This window comes from Oryx dammah, unplaced genomic scaffold (genome assembly GCF_014754425.2).
Source record: "Oryx dammah isolate SB20612 unplaced genomic scaffold, SCBI_Odam_1.1 HiC_scaffold_23, whole genome shotgun sequence".
NCBI lineage: Eukaryota > Metazoa > Chordata > Mammalia > Artiodactyla > Bovidae > Oryx > Oryx dammah.
In genome coordinates, this window is record NW_024070207.1 from 96,453,396 (window position 1) to 96,475,586 (window position 22,191).

Sequence of the window (22,191 nt, forward strand, 5' to 3'; positions counted from 1 at the left end):
AGGAGTACGTCAAGGCTGTATATTGTCACCCTGCTTATTTAACTTCTATGCAGAGTATATCATGAGAAACGCTGGACTGGAAGAAACACAAGCTGGAAACAAGATTGCCAGGAGAAATATCAATAACCTCAGATATGCAGATGACACCACCCTTATGGCAGAAAGTGAAGAGGAGCTAAAAAGCCTCTTGATGAAAGTGAAAGAGGAGAGCGAAAAAGTTGGCTTAAAGCTCAACATTCAGAAAACGAAGATCATGGCATCCGGTCCCATCACTTCATGGGAAATAGATGGGGAAACAGTGGAAACAGTGCCAGACTTTATTTTTGGGGGCTCCAGAATCACTGCAAATGGTGACTGCAGCCATGAAATTAAAAGATGCTTACTCCTTGGAAGAAAAGTTACGACCAACCTAGATAGCATATTCAAAAGCAGAGACATTACTTTGCCGACTAAGGTCCGTCTAGTCAAGGCTATGTTTTTTCCTGTGGTCACGTATGGATGTGAGAGTTAGACTGTGAAGAAGGCTGAGCGCCGAAGAATTGATGCTTTTGAACTGTGGTGTTGGAGAAGACTCTTGAGAGTCCCTTGGACTGCAAGGAGATCCAACCAGTCCATTCTGAAGGAGATCAGCCCTGGGATTTCTTTGGAAGGAATGATGCTAAAGCTGAAACTCCAGTACTTTGGCCACCTCATGAGAAGAGTTGACTCATTGGAAAACACTCTGATGCTGGGAGGGACTGGAGGCAGGAGGAGAAGGGGACGACAGAGGATGAGATGGCTGGAAGGCATCACGGACTCGATGGATGTGAGTCTGAGTGAACTCCGGGAGATGGTGATGGACAGGGAGGCCTGGCATGCTACGATTCATGGGGTCACAAAGAGTCAGACACGACTGAGTGACTGAACTGAACTGAACTGAATCTATGTGGGTATTAAGATACTAAACCACAGTGAACAAAGTATTCTAAAAAAGGGAGAAGGTGCTCATGTATGATTAATAAGTAATTTAAAGTAGCATGTCAAGGTACTCCAAACAGCTTCTTATCACCCTCAAAAGTTCCCTGGTAGCTCAGTTGGTAAAGAATTATCCTGCAATGCATGAGACTCCGGTTCAATTCCTGGGTCAGGAAGTTCCCCTGGAAAAGGGATAGGCTACCCACTCCAGTATTCTTGCATAGAGAGCCGAATGGCAGAGGACATTGGTGGGCTACAGTCCATGGAGTCACAAAGAGTTGGAAATGACTGAGGAACTAAGCATGCACACATCACCCCCAAAATCTGTGGCTCAGATTACTACAATGTGAAATTTCCCTTGTAGCTAGATTATAGAAATTTGCCTTAAAGAAAGGAGTAATGTTTAAATGAGTATGTGGCAATTACTAGTACCCATGAGGACCAAAAGATCTCCAGATACACAGGTATAGTTGAACAAGTTGAAATTTTTGTTCATTGCAATGAAGGAAAACATGCCATGAAAAACCATGGGAAGTCTCGAGAAGAAGGCGTTTGAAAGAATTTAATATAGGACTGGGGCTTATGTTGGGCTTCCCTCATGGCTCAGAGGGTAAAGATTCTGCCTCCAATGCAGGAGACCCAGGTCCAATCTCTCGGTTGGGAAGATCCCCTGGAGAAGGAAATGGCAACCCACTCCAGGATTCTTGCCTGGAGAATCCATGGACAGAGGATCCTGGCAGGCTGTAATCCACAGGGTTGCAAAGAGTCAGACATGACTGAGGGACTTTCACTTTCACTTGGGGTTATGTTAGGTAATTTTAGGGAGATTTCAAGAGAGCAGGGATTTGCTCTAGACTACGTGATGTCAGGGAGCAGGGACAAGGCTATCATTGATAACTTAAGTTTTACCTAAAAGAAGGGTAGTCTAGAAGAAGGCTAAAGCTGTAATTAGTAAGGAAGTAGGAAGAAATTCATATTAACCAAGAAACGGGGATGTGTGATACATTGTGGCTTGACCAGTCACCTTGTTTTCATCTATGCTAAAATAAGATTATGAAGCATTCTTACTGTGTCTCACTTCATCATGGATACACAGTGATCCTGTGGGATGCTGGTGCTCTGAGGTCATTTATGTCTACTAGGAGATCACCACAGCCTTCCCCAGATCACCTTCTAACATTAAGACCTACATGTAAATGTCAGATCAGTTTTCAGATGTCAGGGTCTATATTTCTCCTTTTCATAACAAAGCACTATGCATTCCCTCTGTACCCTCTCTGTATATGTTCCAACCATTGGTACTATCATCTTTCAAGTTAGTGACAGGGACTCATATTTCATCTATCTCAGGTTTATTTTATCTGTTTTCATTCATCACTACCAATTCATCGAAAACAAACACACCGGATTCCTCCTTAAACATGACAAAGGCTTCCACAAGGACAAATAGCAGCATGAAATGTCACCACATGGCATGAATATAAATAAGATCAGCTCATCAACATCATATCAGAAGTATTTCATTTTTGGGCTCCTGATCATGCTGCTTTTATCTTTGGGGTCTGAGTTCAACTGAGGTGCTAATTAGGAAAACTGATCATTATGGCTGTCTTTGTGTTGGAAAGCAACTGCCTCCGCTAACATAATCATGTGGAATTTTGTAGGTCTCATTAGGATAGCCACATGAACTAACTGGCTGTGTCAGGGTCCCTTTCATTCTGTTTCTATAGAGTTAATTTTAAAAGGAGACCAACAGCAACCAACTTGTTAGAACCAGAAGGGGCTGCAAAAAATGTCAAGGGCTGATCATCCCATTGAAGGAGGTAGGCTCCCTTTATTAGTTTCTGCTGTAATCCTTTTCAGTGCTACAGCAATTAAAGCTCTTTACTTTTAGCCATTCCAAGGTAAATGACAACAAAGGTTGTGTTTTCCAACTGATTAGAGAATGAGTCACTTTCTGACTCATCTCATCTCTTAGAGGTCAGGGTGGGAATTTCAATTTTATGGTCTATTGAACATAGAGACAGCCCACTGGCACTACAGCATTCTCTCACAACAAATTAAGGGTGTTCACTGCCAGTAGAGTACCATTCATGCTTCCTCTCAAAAACCACTCCATGAATAGCAAACAGGGTACTTCCAACACTGACAGATAATCTCTGAGATCACATAGACTTGTAGCTGAAGAGATAATGGTCTCTGTTTTCAGTTTTTAAAATGAGAAGAGATTCTGTTTCTACTAAGTGAAACACACATCTTGTAAATTTCCAGCTGCCACACAGATGCTACAACTGTAAGTTGTTGTTGTCCAAGCTGGTGCTCTGGGACAACCCAGAGGGATGGGGTGGGGAAGGAGGTTGGAGAGGGGTTCAGGATGGTGGGACACATGTACAACCCATGACTGATTCATGTTGATGTATGGCGAAAACCACCACAATATTGTAACTAGCCTCCAATTAAAATAAATAAATAAAAATTTTAAAAAGAGGTATAAGAACCACACATTGAAAGCTGTTTCTTCCTCAGAACATTGTAATACACAAATACAGAATTTATTCTAGTGATGAGATAATAATGTAATAAACTCCTCTTCCTTAGACTATGAAACCACTGAGGGTAGTCTATGTTTCATCAATCTTTGTATCCTTATCCTCTAGTATTCCAACAGGTTATCAATAATTGTTGTAGTGAGGATGGACAGATGGGTCAAAAGATAGAGCAAGTGGATAGGTGGATAGTTGGGTTTATTAAGTTGTTATCACATTAAAAAAAAAAGAAGTACAAGTAATTCTGAAGTTCTGTATTGAGGTTTTAACATCCCCTCAGGAAGACACAGACCTTTTATTTTTTTTTTAATTATTTATTCTTATATCCTTCTGGCAACAACTTGTCATATCTTTCTGTGACAGCTGGAAATTTACTCTCTTCAGAGGGCAAATATATTTGGCCTGATGTATGTCCGTGCATATGTGTGTGTGTGCATGTTAATTCTGAAGAAAACCACATTTGTTCCATAACTTGCTTAAGCCTGAAATGCTTTAAGTGGGGCCTTGCCATCTATTTACTCATCATTGAGTATTTACCATAGGTATTCTTTTAGGCACTAGAACTACTTCATTGAACACTACAGATAATAGGCCCTGCTTTCATGGTTGTGAAGATTATATTCTAGTGGAGGAATAAAGATAATAAACAAGAGAAGCAAAGTATATACCATATAAGTATTAAGGGGGAAAAAAAACACACGGAAGGGATTATGTTAGTTTTGTTAGGTAAGCTAACTTCCATAACAAACAACTTGCAAATTCCAATGACTTAACACATTAAAAGTTTCTCTCTATTATATATAACCTAATATGGATCTGACCAGATTGAGGGGAGATTTTTTATGAATTAGACCTGCAGTTACCATCTATACTGACTACCAGATGAGCTGATGGCAAAACTTTCAATTAGCAATGCATGAATACACAAACCTCTTGGGTCTTGTATTGAAAAGAGTGTTTCAGTAATTACAACTGACATTTAGAAATTAAAGACAAAATTCCTCTCCCCATTCAAAAGCTTGAGGCAACTCCTGATTGATTGAAAGCCTCATGAGTCACAGTCCCTAGTTACTGTTGTGTGAGCAAATGAGGGTTCAGGATGTAGAGAAGAGGTAAACAGAAATGGAATAAAAACTGAAAATGATCAAATATTAGGGATCAAATAAAATAATATGGTATAAGAAATGGAGAAACAGTTACTGAGATATTCCTTATAAGTCTTCAGACTCTGCAATTAGTAGGTCAGTCATTTGTTAAAACCCCTTTTCCTTTCATCATTTGAAATAACAAACCTCACCTTGGCAGAGTTTGGTGGGAAAAGAACTGGGTGGAAAAACAAACAAATTTTGATATTTATTCAATCCAACTGTACTAACACACATTCTGAACTCTTGGTGTGCTTATTTCCACTATTTATAATACAGAAAATCAATCACCTCTCTTATTTAATTGGTATATATTTTGAGACCTTGTAGGACTATTAGTATTATCCAGGAATAAATGTGATCCCCAAACAGATCCACTCTCTCAAGGGCTAAGGCTTCAATTTTGAAATTAGCTTAAACCATGATCTGATTAAGGTAATCTTGAATATTTACAGGCCCTATCCAATTTCCTTGCTAGAAAAAAAAAGCATATTCTCAATTGATACATATTATTAAACAGAGTCTCACTAAGCTTTATTGTTTTTCAAATATGGTTGACCCTTGAATAACATGGGTATGAACTGCTCAGGTCCACTTACACATGAATTTTTACTATCCATGAGTAGGTGAATTTAAGGATATGAAAATAGTTATGAAAGGGTAACTAAGTAGTAAATATAAGTGAAATAATGACTGTAAAATATTTTGTGGGATTAATTATGTTATAGACTGAATGTACCCCTTCCATAATAATTCATATATTGAAATGTAACCCCCAGTGCAATGGTTATTTGGATGGAGTCTTTGGGAAGTGATCATTCCCTTTATAAAAAGATTCTCCAGAGACTTCCTTTGTCTCTTCTTCCCTCTTCTGCCAGGTGAGGACACAGTGGGAAGACAGCTGGCTATGAACCAGGAAGCACACCCTCACCAGACAACAAATCTGCCAGAACCCTGATCTCCAGGACTGTGAAAAAGAAATTTCTGTTGTTTAATAGCCACCTAGTCTATGGTATTCTGTTACAGCTGCCTAAATAGACTAAGACAAATCATACATACATACATACATACATACATACATGTATACACACACACACTCAGCTATGTGTATATATGTATGTGCATAGATATACAGATATTTAAAATATACAATAGAACTAGGAGGGGAGTAAAGGCAATCAAAGTGTTTTTAAGTCCTGATATTGTCTTAGAAGTACCAAAACTACTAATTAATATTATAGTTTAACAAGTCAAGGATGTATGCTGTAATCTCTAGAGTAATCATTAGATGAGTAGTAAAAAATGTATAAATATTAGAGGAGATAAATAGAAAAATATTGCAACAACCTAAATGATGACAAATGAGTAGAGATAAAAGAACAGAATAGATGGGACCAAAAAAAGAATAAGTAAAAGGGTGGTAAATTTTAAATAAAATATATGGGTTATGTTATTACTACAAATGGGACAAATATCCTAATTAAATGACAACTGTCAGCCTAGATTTAAAATATGCACACACAATAATATTCCACTTATAAGAGACATATGGTAAATATAAGGAAAGAAAAAAGTTGCAAGTAAAGGATAAAGAGGATTCCCTAGGCATATGTCAACCAAAAGAAAGCAACTGAGGCCATACTCATTATAAAGTATCAGTCCATTCTGAAGGAGATCAACCCTGGGATTTCTTTGGAAGGAATGATGCTAAAGCTGAAGCTCCAGTACTTTGGACACCTCATGTGAAGAGTTGACTCATTGGAAAAGACTCTGATGCTGGGAGAGATTGGGGGCAGGAGGAGAAGGGGACGACAGAGGATGAGATGGCTGGATGGCATCACGGACTCGATGAACGTGAGTCTGAGTGAACTCCAGGAGATGGTGATGGACAGGGAGGCCTGGTGTGCTGCGATTCATGGGGTCGCAAAGAGTCGGACACGACTGAGTGACTGAACTGAACTGAAAAGGAAAAAATCATAACTAGAGATAAGAAGAGAGTTTTCTTAATTATAAAGGTTTCTGTACAACTATAAAATCTCACAGTTCCAAATACTTAAGCAATCAAGACTCTAAATTTAACATATGCAAAGCAAATATTATCAAGCTAAAAAGGAAAATAGAAAATTCACAATCATTATTGCGAGAGATTAGTATATATTTCCCTGAATATCACATAGAATATATAGATTAAAAAAATCAGTAGAGATATGAAAGATTTGGACAACACAATTAACAAATATCATTAAAAGACAAAACTAAGATATTCAGATCAATACAGTAGAATTCATTTTTTCAAGGAAATTGGAACATTTAACAAAATTGAAGATTTTCTGGGCTGAATTTCAAAGAATGAAATCATATAGAGTATGTTTTCTGACCAAAGTGAAAGAAAGCTAATTTCAATATCAAAAAGATATCAAAAATCCCCATGAAATTAGATACCAAAGACAATTGTAAATAACTTGTAGTTGGGAAAAAAAGGTGATGGAAATTAGAAAACAGAATGAAACCAATATCATAAAAAATAATGGATATGAAAATGTGTGAGATGCAGCTAAAGCAGTACAAATAGGGAAATTCATATCCTTAAATATATATGTTAGAAAAGAACAAAGGATGGAAAAATGAAGTATCTAAACATATGAATCAAAACACTATTAATGAAAAATTATAAAAAAGTAAAAGAAAGAACAAGAAATGAATAAAATTGAAAACAAATATGCAATACAGAAAGAAAAAAAGATGTCAAGTGTTAGAAAAGAAGACACACTTGTGCAAAAATAAAATTTGAATGGTGCCACAGGAATAATTTTAATTAATAAATGGGTTTAACAAGATTTCCAAATATAAAGTTAGACTACCCAAATTAACTGCATTTCTCCATATCAATAACAATTAGAAAATAAAAAAAATGTTAAGGATACTGTTTATAATAACACAATGATCAAATACTTGGATTAAATCTAATGATATATAAGATATATCAGGAAAATTATTATATGAAATATTACTAAAAGAAATTAAAGGTAAACTAATGAAAGGGCACACAGTGTTTGTGGATCAATAGACTAAATACTGAAAGACATCAATTCTCTCCATAACTTTCTGTAGATGTAATGTAGTCCCTATAAAAACGCTAGTCAGACCTATTTTATGGAAAGGTGATTCTAAATGTATTTGAAAATACCAGGGACCAATAATAGCCAGAGCATTTTGAACAAAAACAGCAAAGTGGCAAGCCTACTGGATATAAAATTTTATAAAGCTACATTGAATTAAAATAATGTGTCATTGGTACATTACACATGTAATAGAGTAGTCAGAAATGAAACTTGATTTGTGAAGGTGACACTGTAGAGAAATGGAAAAAAAATGGTCCTTTCAATAAATGTTGCTGGGTCAAATGGATATTCATATTAAAATATAAAAATGAATCTGTAACTCATAGCACATGCAAAAATCAATTCCAAGTAGATTGTAAGTCTAAAAAGGTAATACAATAACACTTACAGGAGATCACATGGGAGAATATTTTCATCAACTTTTACAAGAAGCTTTTTTTTTTTCCTGTTAGGATACAGAAAGAAAAAACCCACTAAACTCATACCGGAAAAGATGAACAAATTGAGTTACTAAAAAATTAGAGATTTCTGTTCTTCAATACACCACTGAGAGAATGAAAAGGAACAACAGAAGTTGGGAAAAAATATCTGAAACACAAGGAACCAACATGGTTTGTACATAGAATATATAAAGAATTCCTTCACACTAGTCAGTAAAAGGCTGATAACCTAACAGAAAAAGGCAAGAGACCTGAACCAGCACTTCACAGAAAAGGATGTTCAAATGGTCAGTCAACATATGAAGATATCCTCATTCTCATTGGTAATAAAGAAAAATGCAATTAATCCATTACACACCCAACAAAATTATAAAAATGGAAAAACCAAAAACACTGTTGTGAAAATATAAAGTAACCAACACTCATGCCTTGCTAGTGAAAGGATAACTTGGCACAACCACTTTGGAAAACAATTGGCATCGTGCGGCTTCCCAGGTGGCACAGTGGTAAAGAATCCACCTGCTAAGGTAGGAGACATGGGTTTGATCCCTGATCTGGGAAAATCCCCTGGATGAGGAACTGGTAATCCACTCCAGTATTCTTCCCTGGGAAATCCCATGGACGGTGGAGCCTGGAGGGCTATAGTCCATAGGGTCACAAAGAGTCAGACATAACTTAGCTACTAAACAACAACTGATATGAAACACATGCATAAATTCTATGACCCAGCAACTTTACTACGTACATATTCAATGGAAATACATACTCAAATGTATCAAGAAACATGCGCAAGAATATTTATAATAACACTATTTTTAAGAGGTGAAAGCTAGAAACATCCCAAATATACATCAATGATAGAATGGTATATGAATCCTTATATAGTTATAAATAGAGTATTAACAAAACACTATAGTGAAAATGAGTGAAATGAGTATAAAAGTGAAAATGAGTAGACATCTGCCAAATGCAACAAAAATGGATGTCTCACAAACATAATGTTGACCCAAAGTAGTTATGAACAAATACACACACCCTGTATGAGTCAATTTAAAGTATAAAAAATTTGAATTTTTTAATATTTTAAGTATAAAATAAACAATTAAAAAAATTAAAATCAATTTAAAGTATAAAAAAGTCAAAGTTAACTTATGGTGTTAGCTGGATAATATTTATATTTGGAGAATATGAAGGGACTAGTGATTTGCAGGAGGAAGAAGAAAAACTTCTGGGGTGTCAGTAGCATTTCTATTTCATTGCCTGAATGGTAGTTACCCAGAAACTGTGATAATTTGCAAAGCTGTACATCAGTGCTTCTCAAAGACATTTGCTCTTTACGGGACACGTGGTAATGTTGGCAGGAATCTGTCATTGTCACCACTGAAAAGGGGAGGAGTGCTACTGGTGTCTCCTGGGTAGAAGCCATGAACACTGCTAAACATCTTATAGTACATAGGACAGCCCCTCCCTCCCCCACAAAGAACCATATTGCCAAAAATTTCAGTGATGCTGAAATCGAGAAACCCTGTTGTACACTTGTCATTTGTGTCCTTTTGTGCAAGTTCAGTTCAGTTCAGTCGCTCAGTCGTGTCCGACTCTTTGCGACCCCATGAATGGCAGCATGCCAGGCCTCCCTGTCCATCATCAACTCTAGTTAAAAACAAAAGCCATGTGTATTATGTTTTCATTTTTTAAAAAAGGGGTGCTAGTCTCTTTCCAGGTTTTCCTCTTCTGATTTATTGTCCTCTAGTGGTCACTAAGAGTGGAGAGGGATAAATGCTCCTGTGAAATTACATAGAGGCAAAACTATAACTGAGGAAATTCTGGCCATTATTTCCTTTGTAAGTCATTATTTGACTATACTGTAAGTAACAGTCATTCAGTCGTGTTTGACTCTTTGCAATCCCATGGACTATAACCCGCCAGGCTCCTCTGTCCATGGGATTCTCCAGGCAAGAATACTGCAGTGGGTTGCCATTTCCTTCTCCAATTTGACAATACTGGAAGAGCCTTTATATCCAACTCTGAAATAAGAAGTAAAGGGGAGCAGAGTTGGAAAGACCCATTATTTCACACTGAGAAAAACTTTCTATGAAGACTTCAGGGTCTAAAAGAGTGACTTTTACATTATGTACTTGAGTCACAGATATATCATGTTCCTTTCAAGTAGAAAGCAAAGTGCATACTTTTTCGGTACACATATATGGAGAAATATCCCAAGTAAACAATTTGATTTCATGAGAAAGACAGGAAGATATCCTGAATTATTTTTGCACCTTGATTTGCAGATTATTAAACCCAGTTGCCAGCAAATTTGGAAAACTCAGCAGTGGCCACAGGACTGGAAAAGGTCAGTATTCATTCCAATCCCAAAGAAAGGCAATGCCAAAGAATGCTCAAACTACCACACAATTGCACTCATCTCACATGGTAGTAAAGTAATGCTCAAAATTCTCCAAGCCAGGCTTCAGCAATATGTGAACCGTGAACTTCCAGGTGTTCAAGCTGGTTTTAGAAAAGGCAGAAGAACCAGAGATCAAACTGCCAACATCCACTGGATCATGGAAAAAGCAAGAGAGTTCCAGAAAAACATCTATTTCTGCTTTATTGACTGTGCCAAAGCCTTTGACTGTGTGGATCACAATCAACTGTGGAAAATTCTGAAAGAGATGGGAATACCAGACCACCTGACCTGCCTCTTGAGAAACCTGTACGCAGGTCAGGAAGCAACAGTTAGAACTGGACATGGAACAAGAGACTGGTTCCAAATAGGAAAAGAAGTACATCAAGGCTGTATATTGTTACCCTGCTTATTTAACTTCTATGCAGAGTACATCATGAGAAATGCTGGGCTGGAGGAAGCACAAGCTGGAATCAAGATTGCCAGGAGAAATATCAATAACCTCAGATATGCAGATGACACCACTCTTATGGCAGAAAGTGAAGAGTAACTAAAGAGCCTTTTGATGAAAGTGAAAGAGGAGAGTGAAAAAGTTGGCTTAAAGCTCAACATTCAGAAAATGAAGATCATGGCATCCGGTCCCATCACTTCATGGGAAATAGATGGGGAAACAGTGGAAATAGTGGCTGACTTTATTTTGGGGGGCTCCAAAATCACTGCAGATGGTGACTGCAGCCATGAAATTAAAAGACGCTTACTCCTTGGAAGGAAAGTTATAACCAACCTAGATAGCATATTAAAAAGCAAAGACATTATTTTGCCAACAAAGGTCCGTCTAGTCAAGGCTATGGTTTTTCCAGTGGTCATGTATGGATGTGAGAGTTGGACTGTGAAGAAAGCTGAGCACCAAAGAATTGATGCTTTTGAACTGTGGTGTTGGAGAAGACTCTTGAGAGTCCCTTGGACTGCAAGGAGATCCAACCCGTCCATCCTAAAGGAGATCAGTCCTGGGTGTTCATTGGAAGGACTGATGCTAAAGCTGAAACTCCAATACTTTGGCCACCTCATGCAAAGAGTTGACTCATTGGAAAATACCCTGATGCTGAGAGGGATTGGGGGCAGGAGGAGAAGGGGACGACAGAGGATGAGATGGCTGGATGGCGTCACCGACTCGATGGACGTGAGTCTGGGTGAACTCTGGGAGTTGGTGATGGACAGGGAGGCCTGGCGTGCTGCGATTCATGGGGGTCACAAAGAGTCAACATGACTGAGCAACTGAACTGAACTGAAACCCAGTTTTGGACTTCTCAGGCTGCACTAGTGGTAAAGAACCTGCCTGCCAATGCAGAAGATGCAGGTTCAATCCCTGGGTTGGGAAGATCCCCTGGAGGAGGGCACGGCAACCCACTTCAGTATTCTTGCCTGGAAAATTCCATGGGGAAAATCCTGGAAAATTCCTGGAAAATTCCCAAAATTCCATGGAACAGGACTGAGCACACACACCCTAAGAAGCTGGGTGGAGCCAAGTGTGGCTCTAAGAAAGCCTGAGGGTGGTGTTCATATGTGGGAAGAGACCACGTTCTGTGAGGCTTCCAACCATACAATGTTTCTGTGTCTCAGACACACACAAATACACATTACACCCTGCCAAAGCACTACTGAACTTCTAGTGTGGCTATACTTTCAATTCTATTCTCTATCACTACCTTTTATGTATTCTTCCTCCTTGCTTTCCCCATTCCCCAACTCTTCAGTCATCAAAGCTGACTTTGCACACAAAGGCAAGAAACTCACGCGACTCTCGCACAGATGGTGCACCGCCAGCTGCCATCAAGGCCTGAGACCCGGCACTGGCTGCACACTCTGAGGGAGCAGGCCTGGCACGGGTCTCCCCGATCGAATATCAAGCCCAGGTTTCTCTGACAGTGGGCACAGACCCTGGTGGTCTCTTGTTGAGTCTTCCCACTTCTGCGTTTTGCTTCCAAGAGTTCATTCTTCAGCTTCCTGGAAGGAGAGGGAAAAAAATCACTTACAAAAGAGAAGCAGAGCTATCTTTATCTAAGGGATGTGTTCACTGGGGAGACTATTTGAAAGGATCAAGGAGCTACATTCAAGTGACTTTCAAAAATCCATAATTTCTTCCTCCAGAATCAATAATCCTTTGATCTCATTAGTGGAAAAATATAACGTTTGTGTCTTACTCTTGGATTTTGAAATCTTATCCAGGCACTTCTATTTGCTCTTAGTATTTATTTACATTCTACTCTACCTTCTCTAGGGTGTCTTTGATACCATAACAAGGGAGCACAACCCAAGCCTACAGGCATGTACAATGCTATGTTGTCTCCTTGCCTAGATATGAGGCAAGAGTGTGAAATCAAACTTGGCAACATGGGTGCTTTCTTTAAGTCAGGGGTCCCCAACCTCCAGGATCTAATTCTTGATTATCTGAGGTACAGCTAATATAATAATAATTGAATTAAGTGCACAATGGGCTTTCCTGGTGGCTCAGATGGTAAAGAATCTGCCTGCAATGCAGGAGACCTGGGTTCCATCCCTGGGTTGGGAAGATCCCCTGGAGAAGGGTACAGCAACCCACTCCAGTATTCTTACCTGGAGAATTCCATGGACAGAGGAGACTGGCAGACTGTCCATGGGGTCACACAGAGTTGGAAACAACTGAGTGACTAACACTTTCACTTTAAGTGCACAATAAATGTAATATACTGGAATTATCCCCAAACCATCCCACACCAGGTCCATGTAAAAACTGTCTTCCACGAAACTAGTCCCTGATGCCAAAAAGGTTTGGGATTGCTGCCTTAAATGAGCCAATGTGAACTTTGCTACAAAGACATTGCCCATCATTGAAGATCAAACAATTGCCACTGACCCATGGCTTTGCTGTTAGATATACATTTGTTTGAATCCTGGGTCCATCATGAAACACCTATTCAAACGTAAACAATTATTTACCCATTCAACTTCAGTCTCTTTGTTTCAAAAACAGGAGTAATAATATTCCAACGTGACCATTTTTAAAGACTAAGTAAGAAAATATATGGGAAGATACCAGCTTGTTTCCTGCCACACAAGTACTAAATAAATGCTATTTCTATGTCCCTCCTTTTACTATATGATGTGATCTATTTACATACGCTTTAGAAAATAGCTATTCAAAAGGAATGCTACTCAGTCATTAAAAAGGATAATGTCATTTGTAGCAACATGGATGGACCTAGAGATTATACTGAGTTAAATAAGTCAGAAAGAAAAAGACAAATACCACTTAGAGGTGGAATCTAAAATATGATGCAAATGAATTTACTTACAAAACTGAAACAAATTCACAGACACAGAAAACAAACAGATGGTTACCAAAAGGAAAAGGGCATGGGGGAGGGATAAATTAGGAGTTTGGTGTTAGCAGAGAGAATCTATTATATATAAAATAAACAACAAGGTCCTACTATATAGCACAGGGAACTATATTCAATATCCTGTAATAATCCATAATTGAAAAGAAAACAAAGTTCTCCCTTTCTTGTCCAATTGAGCAAAAATGACAAGAACACACATGTTTTCTACTCCCTGATTTAGAACTTACAAAGCATCCTTATGTCTCTTTTTTTTTCATGAACAACTAGCTCCTGAAATTGAGTGTAAGAAAAGCTCCACACAATTTATTTTTGAAAACCTGTAAAAGCTACAACTTTTAAAATGAGATGAATTCTCATTTGAAAACTCCAATTGTATTATATGGAAAATAACAACAGACCTTTCCATGTGGAGCAGTGGTAAAGAACCCACTTGACAATGCAGGAAACTCAAGAAGACACAGGTTTGAACCCTGGGTCGGGAAGATATGCTAGAACAGGAAATGGCAACCCACTCCAGTATTCTTGCCGGGAAAATCCCATGGACAGAGGAGCCTGGCAGTCTAAGGGGTTTCAAAGAGTCAGATATGACTGAGTGCACACATGCGTGCACACACACACACACACAAACCTTTAAACACCTCAGGGCACATGAGAAATAAAACACTGCCTAGTCACAATCTGTAACAATTCATGTCACAATCATAAAGAATAAATGACCAAAATGAGTGAAACAAAGAATAATCGTAGACTGCAGTCCTATCCCAGTAGGATAGTGGGCCACAGAATAATTGAGAACATGGGGTATTCCAGGATACTCCAGAGACAAAAAAAATAAATTTTATGATCAGGTGCCTGAAGTTTAACTACTTGGCTGCTCCTTAAACTAGAGCTTGAGACCATTTGGAGAAAGTATGGCCATAAAGTCAAATATTTAGATTGCATTTTTCTTTGTGTTCTATTCACAGGCCTTCATTTAGCAATCAGCGTTCACTTAGCTCCCAGTTCCAAAGTCTGAAAAGACGTGGGCCACCACAGGAAGGACACAGAGAACCAAGAATTTCAAGGTCCAAACACACCAGTTGGGAATTCCTAAGACAACCAGCATTAACTGTCCCACATATTCTGAGAGGAACCTCTGAGACTGTGGGGAAAGCTGGGAAGAATTTCATAGGCAGCACAAAATATTAAGCATGTTGACTGAAAAAAAATGGATAACCTAAAAATTGAGAATTGTTTTATTTGGCAGACTTGCTGAGGACTGAAGCCTGGGAGGCTACCCCTCAGCTATAGCTCTGAGGGACTGCTCAGAAGAAGTAAGAGAGGAGCCAGGATACATAGGAGTTTTGCAACAAGGAGTAGGAACATCAAAAATTACCGACAAGTAAAGAAAACCAACCAGAAGCTCAAGATAATGAATATAGCCCTTTTCTGTATATGGGAAGGGGCAAGAGTCTGGACTCATGGAAATTATTCCTTTGATTTGCAACTCAGTTATTTAGGGCCAGTATCCTGTTTTTTCCCATCCTGAGTCCCCTCAGGGTGGCTGCAGTGACCTGATGGTTGTAACATCCCTTTGTTTGTTGATACGCAGGCAACCTTTCTCACTCACAAGCAGCTTACAGATTCTTCAAATCTTTGAGAAACTGACCTAATTCAATCATTAGTGGGTTGCTGTTTCTTTCTCCAGGCGATCTTCCCAACCCAGGGATCAAACCCATGGCTCCTGCACTGGCAGGTGAATTATGTACCACTAAGCCACCAGGGAAACCCAATTCAATCATACCTAGGATAATTTCACCTTAAGTGGACACAAGCATTTCTCAAGAAGAGGAGAAAGGGTAATGAGAGAGTAAAGGGTAAAGGGACAGTAGTTGTAGTCAGGAAAAGAAACTATGCAACTGGTGACATTGTATGAAGAGGAAAGGGAACTACAGGGAGCTAGAAGAGAAGAATAGGACGGATGATTTCTCTTTCCTCTGCTTCACTGGCTGCCACTCACAAAGCAAGGTCGATCTCATTTGGCTCCTGCACTCCTGGCCCAGTCTCAGGAAGGTATCTGAGGAAGATGGGTTTCTGGGCTGTAAGCACAGAATCTGTTCATCTTTCTTATGCACATAAGCTAGAAATGTTTCTGGTTTCAAATAACAGGCTTAAATACTTGGTGTAATTTTTCTCCCACAAGGGTTTCCCTTGTGGCTCAGAACAGTAAAGAATCTGCCTGCAATGCAGAAGGCCTGGGTTTGATTACTGGGTCACGAAGATCCCCTGGAGAAAGGAATGGCTACCTACCCCAGTATTCTTGCCTAGAGAATTCCATGGACAGAGGAGCCTGGCAGGCTACAGTCCATAGGGTTGCAAAGAGTAGGACACAACTGAACGATTAACACTTTCACTTTATTCCCCACATACAAGAAATCCAGAATTAGGCACTTGCTTGTATTAGTTCAACTGAAGAGTCAGGTCATTAAAGAATCATTTCATTCCGATGATCCCCTGTCTTCAAAGTATGGCTCATCATTCTTATGCAAAATGGTTATGCAGCTTCAGTAGTGCATCAGTAGAGTTTAAGGCAGGAAGAATAGGGAGGGAGTATCTGTGATACCTGTATCTTACAGTTATACCTGTATATATCTAAACAGAAAAGCAAAAGTTGATGCAGAAGTCCTCCAATGAAGAAGGACTTCCCTTAGGGACTTCCCTTAGGGAAGTCCTTCTTAGGTTCACTTGGCCAGACAGTGTCACAGCATCACCATTAGCTGCAAGGGAGGCTGGGTAGGTGGAACAAGTTGGAACTGTAGATACCGCCCTCTTGACATTAGATGTGGTCAAGTGACTCCCGCTGGTGCATGAACTCTGATATGTGACTCCAGGTAAAAGCTTTAAGGGCAAATCACCAGGTTACCACAAACCCTCTTCTTTGCATGAAGAATGGCAATGTCCCAAATAGTGTCTGCCCTGTAAGTTTGAGTCCTGGTCTGAAGATGCCATGAAGTAGAGACCTTAGCCACTCAGTTATGGACACGGAACATCAGAGAGAAACGAACCTTCATTGTTTTAAACCAGTAAGAATTTGGGACTGTTCTTAGAGCATCATTTGGCCTACCCTGAATGATAAACATACAGCCTAGGAACTTCTCCTGGTGGTGCAGTGGGTAAGGAATCTGCCTGCCAATGCAGGAGAAACGGGTTCGAATCCTGGTCCATGAAGATTCCACACGCCACATAGCAACTAAGCCTGTGTGCACAATCAGTGAAGCTTGTACACTCCAGGCCCCTTCAACAGCAACTACTGAGCCCGAGAGCTGCACCTAGAGAGTAGCCCCCACTGGCCGCAACTAGAGAAAGCCCACACAAATGCAAGGAATACTCGGCATAGACAAAAGTAAATAAACAAATAATTTTTAAAAAATAAGCCTAGTTTCTTCATCTGGCTGGCTTTCATGTATTCTTTTCTTTCAGCTTTACTGCTACTTACCCAGAGTGGCTCTCTCTGATTACCAAGTCTACTGCAGGTTCCCGTCTTATTCTCATTCAGAGAACTGTGTTCTTTCTCTCCACAGAACTTACCATATTTCTTAATTGTACTTTTTTTTTTTTTTTACTGGTTTCATGTTTGTCTCGCAAACTCCTCTGTAATTTCCATGAGGGCAAGACTGCATCTGTTTTGTTCCATTTTTTTCATTTTATAGCATCTAAGCAGTGCCAGGAACATAATAGCTTCCATTTAATTGAATGAAAAAAAGATAGCATAAGCAAAAGCTGGTGAGTGACAGAGAAAGAAGACAGGAACAAGGGAAAAAGGAAGGGAATGGGGCAGGAGGGAGGAAATCTCAGTCATACTAGGTATTACTGGGCATTCCACTTAATCTCTCCAGGTCTCAGTACTTCAACTTCAAAATGAAGATACTGATTCCTTTCCTATCTTCTTCAAGGGTGGTTGTGAGAGCCAGAGGCAATTAAGTATGGTAATATGTTTGGGGAATTATAGAGGACTTTACAATGTGAAGCCATTGTTATTAAAAAAAAAAAGAAAGAGAATGTGAAGAGAAAAATGTTCAATGTTAGATTTCCTGAGAACAAAATCAAAATTAGCTAAAACTGATATCAGACACATTGAAAAAGTAATGCAAGCCTGGGGAAACTACAGTAAGGATTTCTAGAACTTTTCCATCTTCCTTGTTTGTACACTTTTGATCAGAAAGAAAAACTATTTTGATTCTTTAAAATATTAAAATACTCACCATTTCCTCTCTTTGTTCTTATTTGGAAACAAAAACAAAGAGTACTGGAAAGGTATAAAAATAAGTGTAGTAGACATAAATATGGCCCCAAATCAACCGTTGAAAAGTAATGAAGATACAAAGAAAAAATGTTATGAAAAAGATATTTCCCAGACATAAAAAAGAATAATGTCATGTATAGCAACATGGATGGGTCTTATCCCTACTGATTATCATACTAAGTGAAGTCAGACAAATACTATATATCCCTTACATGTGGAATCATAAAAAATGATACAAATGAATTTATTTACAAAACAGAAATAGACTGATCAACATAGAAAACAATCTCATGGCTACCAAAGCAGAAAGTAGGGATGGGGGAGATAACTTAGAACTTCAGATTAACAGACAGTCACTATTATATATAGAAAATAAACAAGGGCCAACTGAATAGCATAGCATATATTCAGATTATCTTATAATAACCTATAGTGTAAAAGAATCTGAAAAAGAGTAGATATACATTATACATGTATACCTGAATCACTTTGCTATTAATAAACGGAATACTGCCTGCCATATCAGTAAACAAACATTGTCACAGTCATCAGTGATTGTAGCCACCACAGAAGGTGAGCAGGTATACACTGTATACTTGAAAGTAACACATTATGTATCAGCTACACTTCCTTTTTTATTTTTATTTTTTACAGAAAAAAGGAAAAAAAGCTGTTGAAGACATTTAATTCCAGCTAAGGCTAATTCTTCACTTAAGATAAACTCAGGGTACCTTTATATTTTAAAAACATCAGTTCATTAAAAAGAATACATTTGAATCAGTTCTAATGAGGTAGATGAAACTGGAGCCTATTATACAGAGTGAAGTAAGCCAGAAAGAAAAACACCAATACAGTATATTAACGCATATATATGGAATCTAGAAGAATGGTAACGATAACCCTGTATGCGAGACAGCAAAAGAGATACAGATGTATAAAATGATCTTTTGGACTCTGTGGGAGAGGGCGAGGGTGGGATGATTTGGGAGAATGGCATTGAAACATGTATATTATCATATGTGAAACGAATCGCCAGTCCAGGATACTCGAGGCTGGTGCACTGGGATGATGCAGAGGGATGGGATGGGGAGGGAGGTGGGAGGGGGGTTCAGGATGGGGAACACATGTATACCTGTGGTGGATTCATGTCAATGTATAGCAAAACCAATACAATATTATAAAGTAATTAGCCTCCAAAACATAAATAAATAAATAAAAGAAGCAAACTTTAATACAATCAATCAATTAATCAGTTAAAGAATGAATAAATATTTTGAGAATATAAATGACTGGAGGAAATTTGAACATTGACTGGATTTTTGATGAATTTAAAGAACTCATATTAAACTTTTTAGATGTGATCATGGAACTGTAGTGATGTTTAAAAAGAAATATGTTCTGAAAAAATGGTAGATGAAATAATATGATGTATGTGACGCTCTATAAAAAAATCCAGTGGAAGGATACAGTGGGGAAAGATTTTGAAGGTATAAGGATGTTCTTAAATCAATAAATGTTCTGCTGGGTGATGGGCATTTTAGGTTCATTTTACTATATTCTTGTGAGTGTTTGAAATTTTCTATAATAAAAAGTAAAACAAAAAAAAGAAGATAAACTCAGGGTGCCTTTGTATTTTAAAAACATCAGTTCATTCTTTAGGTTTGCTTGTTGCTACACAGATAAATATGTATTAACATGTGAATTGATGTTATATGTCTACATATGTCTTAAGACTACATATGTCTACATAAGACTACATATGTCTTATATGTAGTTGAAATCCTAAATATTACAGAGACCAACAGTCTCCACTGTCGTTGAATGACAATATTTTCATTTCTATATTCCGGTGATATACTGAATTCAATTTATTCTATCCCATAATCAAAACTGTTCAATGCAGTACAAAGAGTGCTTGCTTTATCATGGCATAGACACATTGCTTTCAAATCAGGAACTGTTTTCATTAAAATTCCTGTCACATGTGTGTGTGGTGTTGCTTTTCTTTTGCTACCCTGTTTAGACCCAATTGTGCTAAACACTATTTTGCATCAAATAAGCTAGAAATTCTAGAAGGGAAGCAATTAACTGCCTGGAAGAGGAAGCAATAGAAGCTTCATAAAGCTTCTTTGATTCCTTGATGCCTTTCAACAATCTGCAGTTTCATCTGGCAGAGCACATCAAGGCTTGAGAAAAATACTGAGCAAGCGAGAACTATATAGTGGTTCATAGCATAAGGCTCCAAAGTCAGACTCCATGGGTTCAAATCCTGGTCTTGCCCCTTATTTCCCTTGAGACCTTAAAAAAATTACTTAGCCTCTCTGTGTCTCAAGACGTTTTAAAAAGACTTAACTTCTCTCTGTCTCAAAATATTCCCTCATAGTAATTACAAGCTCATGGGGTCGCTGTGAGCATTAAATAAGATGATACTGTCATGAGCACAACTATAGTGTAAAGCACAGCATGGCACATAGTAGTTGCGGAATAGACCATTCCAGTATGCATCTCCTAATATGTGTTCTCCATTTTTCTATTAGTGGAATGTCTAGCTAGGCTCATGGCCACTCAAAGACTGCATTTCCCAGCATGTCTTGCAGTTAGTTTTGCCACGAGACCAAATATTAGCCAATGCGATATGATCAGAAATGATACAAGTAACCTTTAGGTCATGTCCCTAATAGAAAAGGGGTATCCTTGTCCCACGAATCCTTCTTCCCTGCCAGAAGCTAGGGGTGAGTCATCTTGGAAGAAGAGCCAAACTTTCAAGATGGTGGAACTACAAAAGACAAGGCACCTAGATCCGTTCAACAATGGAGCCACTATTACAACATCACAAAGCTGCCAACCAATTCAGACTTTCCTGTTAGCAATGTATTTCCATCTTGTGTAAGTCATAATTAAAATATGTCTCTGTCACCCACAGACAAACCTATCTCTCAACAAATAAAAGAAGAACTCAGCAGATATTAGCTCTTTTTATTATTGTCCACTTGCACAGATGTTGCTACTAGGTTTTGCTTCAGCCTCTGCTGCAGAGCCTACCAGCTAAATCCTTGTCTAGAGCTAGAGTTTCATATTCCTTTAAGAGAACAAAACCACAGTGACTGACAAAAAATACTGTCAAACCAAAAACAATGGAGGAAAAATCACTAGAAATAATAAATGTGGGCAGAATAATGTCACAGCAGCCTGATGCCAATGGCTGCATGCCTCCTGCACTCCTGACTTTTTCATTTTGATTGTAGGCCTATGTGTGTGGCATCTATTATTAAAACCTAACCACAACAACACTTAGCCACTATAATGACAGGCACTCTGCTTTAAGTGTCACGCCCATAAACGTTGACAATGACCCATGAAAAAGACATTATGATTCCAATTTTTACAGATAAAAAAGTGGAATCTCAGAGAAGAAACATCACAGGACTATTAAATGGTGCACTCATGATTCAGATCCAGAGTTTTATATTCCCAAATCTGTACTTTTGCTCATCCAAGACTCCCCTCATTGCCTCTCAATTTATTAAAATACTGTGGCTCAGGATGAACACTGGGAATACTAGCAATTGGTATCACTTTCCCAGCTGTAAAAAGCCAGACTGAACATAATCGAAGTAGAGACTCAAACATGAAGGGTTTCTCCTATCTGCCCACTGAATGATATGTGCCCAAGTTGCCTCTTATCACAGAATCTCTCCGGGCAAACATTCTCCAATAGAGCTGTTTCTCATCAAATACCACTATAAACTTTATTAAGCTTTTGATTAATTTGCAAGTCAATGGCTATTAAAAAGAATCCAGACCATCAAAGAATAAGGGGAAAGTTTCACTCAGAAAGCTACTTGAGAGAACATAAATAAGGAACAGAATTGAAAGAACCCTTGTCTAGATAAAGAAATCTTGCCATCTGTGTCAGTTTAC

General features: G+C 38.4%; 1 protein-coding gene across 2 annotated transcripts in view; it reads right to left on the reverse strand.

The window, feature by feature from the left end:
• Positions 1–22,191, reverse strand: part of SYTL5 (synaptotagmin like 5) — a 116,912-nt gene that overhangs the window by 72,232 nt on the left and 22,489 nt on the right. For both annotated transcript variants that reach the window (XM_040266318.1, XM_040266317.1), the window contains exon 2: positions 12,403–12,612. In XM_040266318.1, coding sequence (XP_040122252.1) covers positions 12,403–12,612 — 210 coding nt within the window. The remainder of the gene's footprint in view (positions 1–12,402; positions 12,613–22,191) is intronic.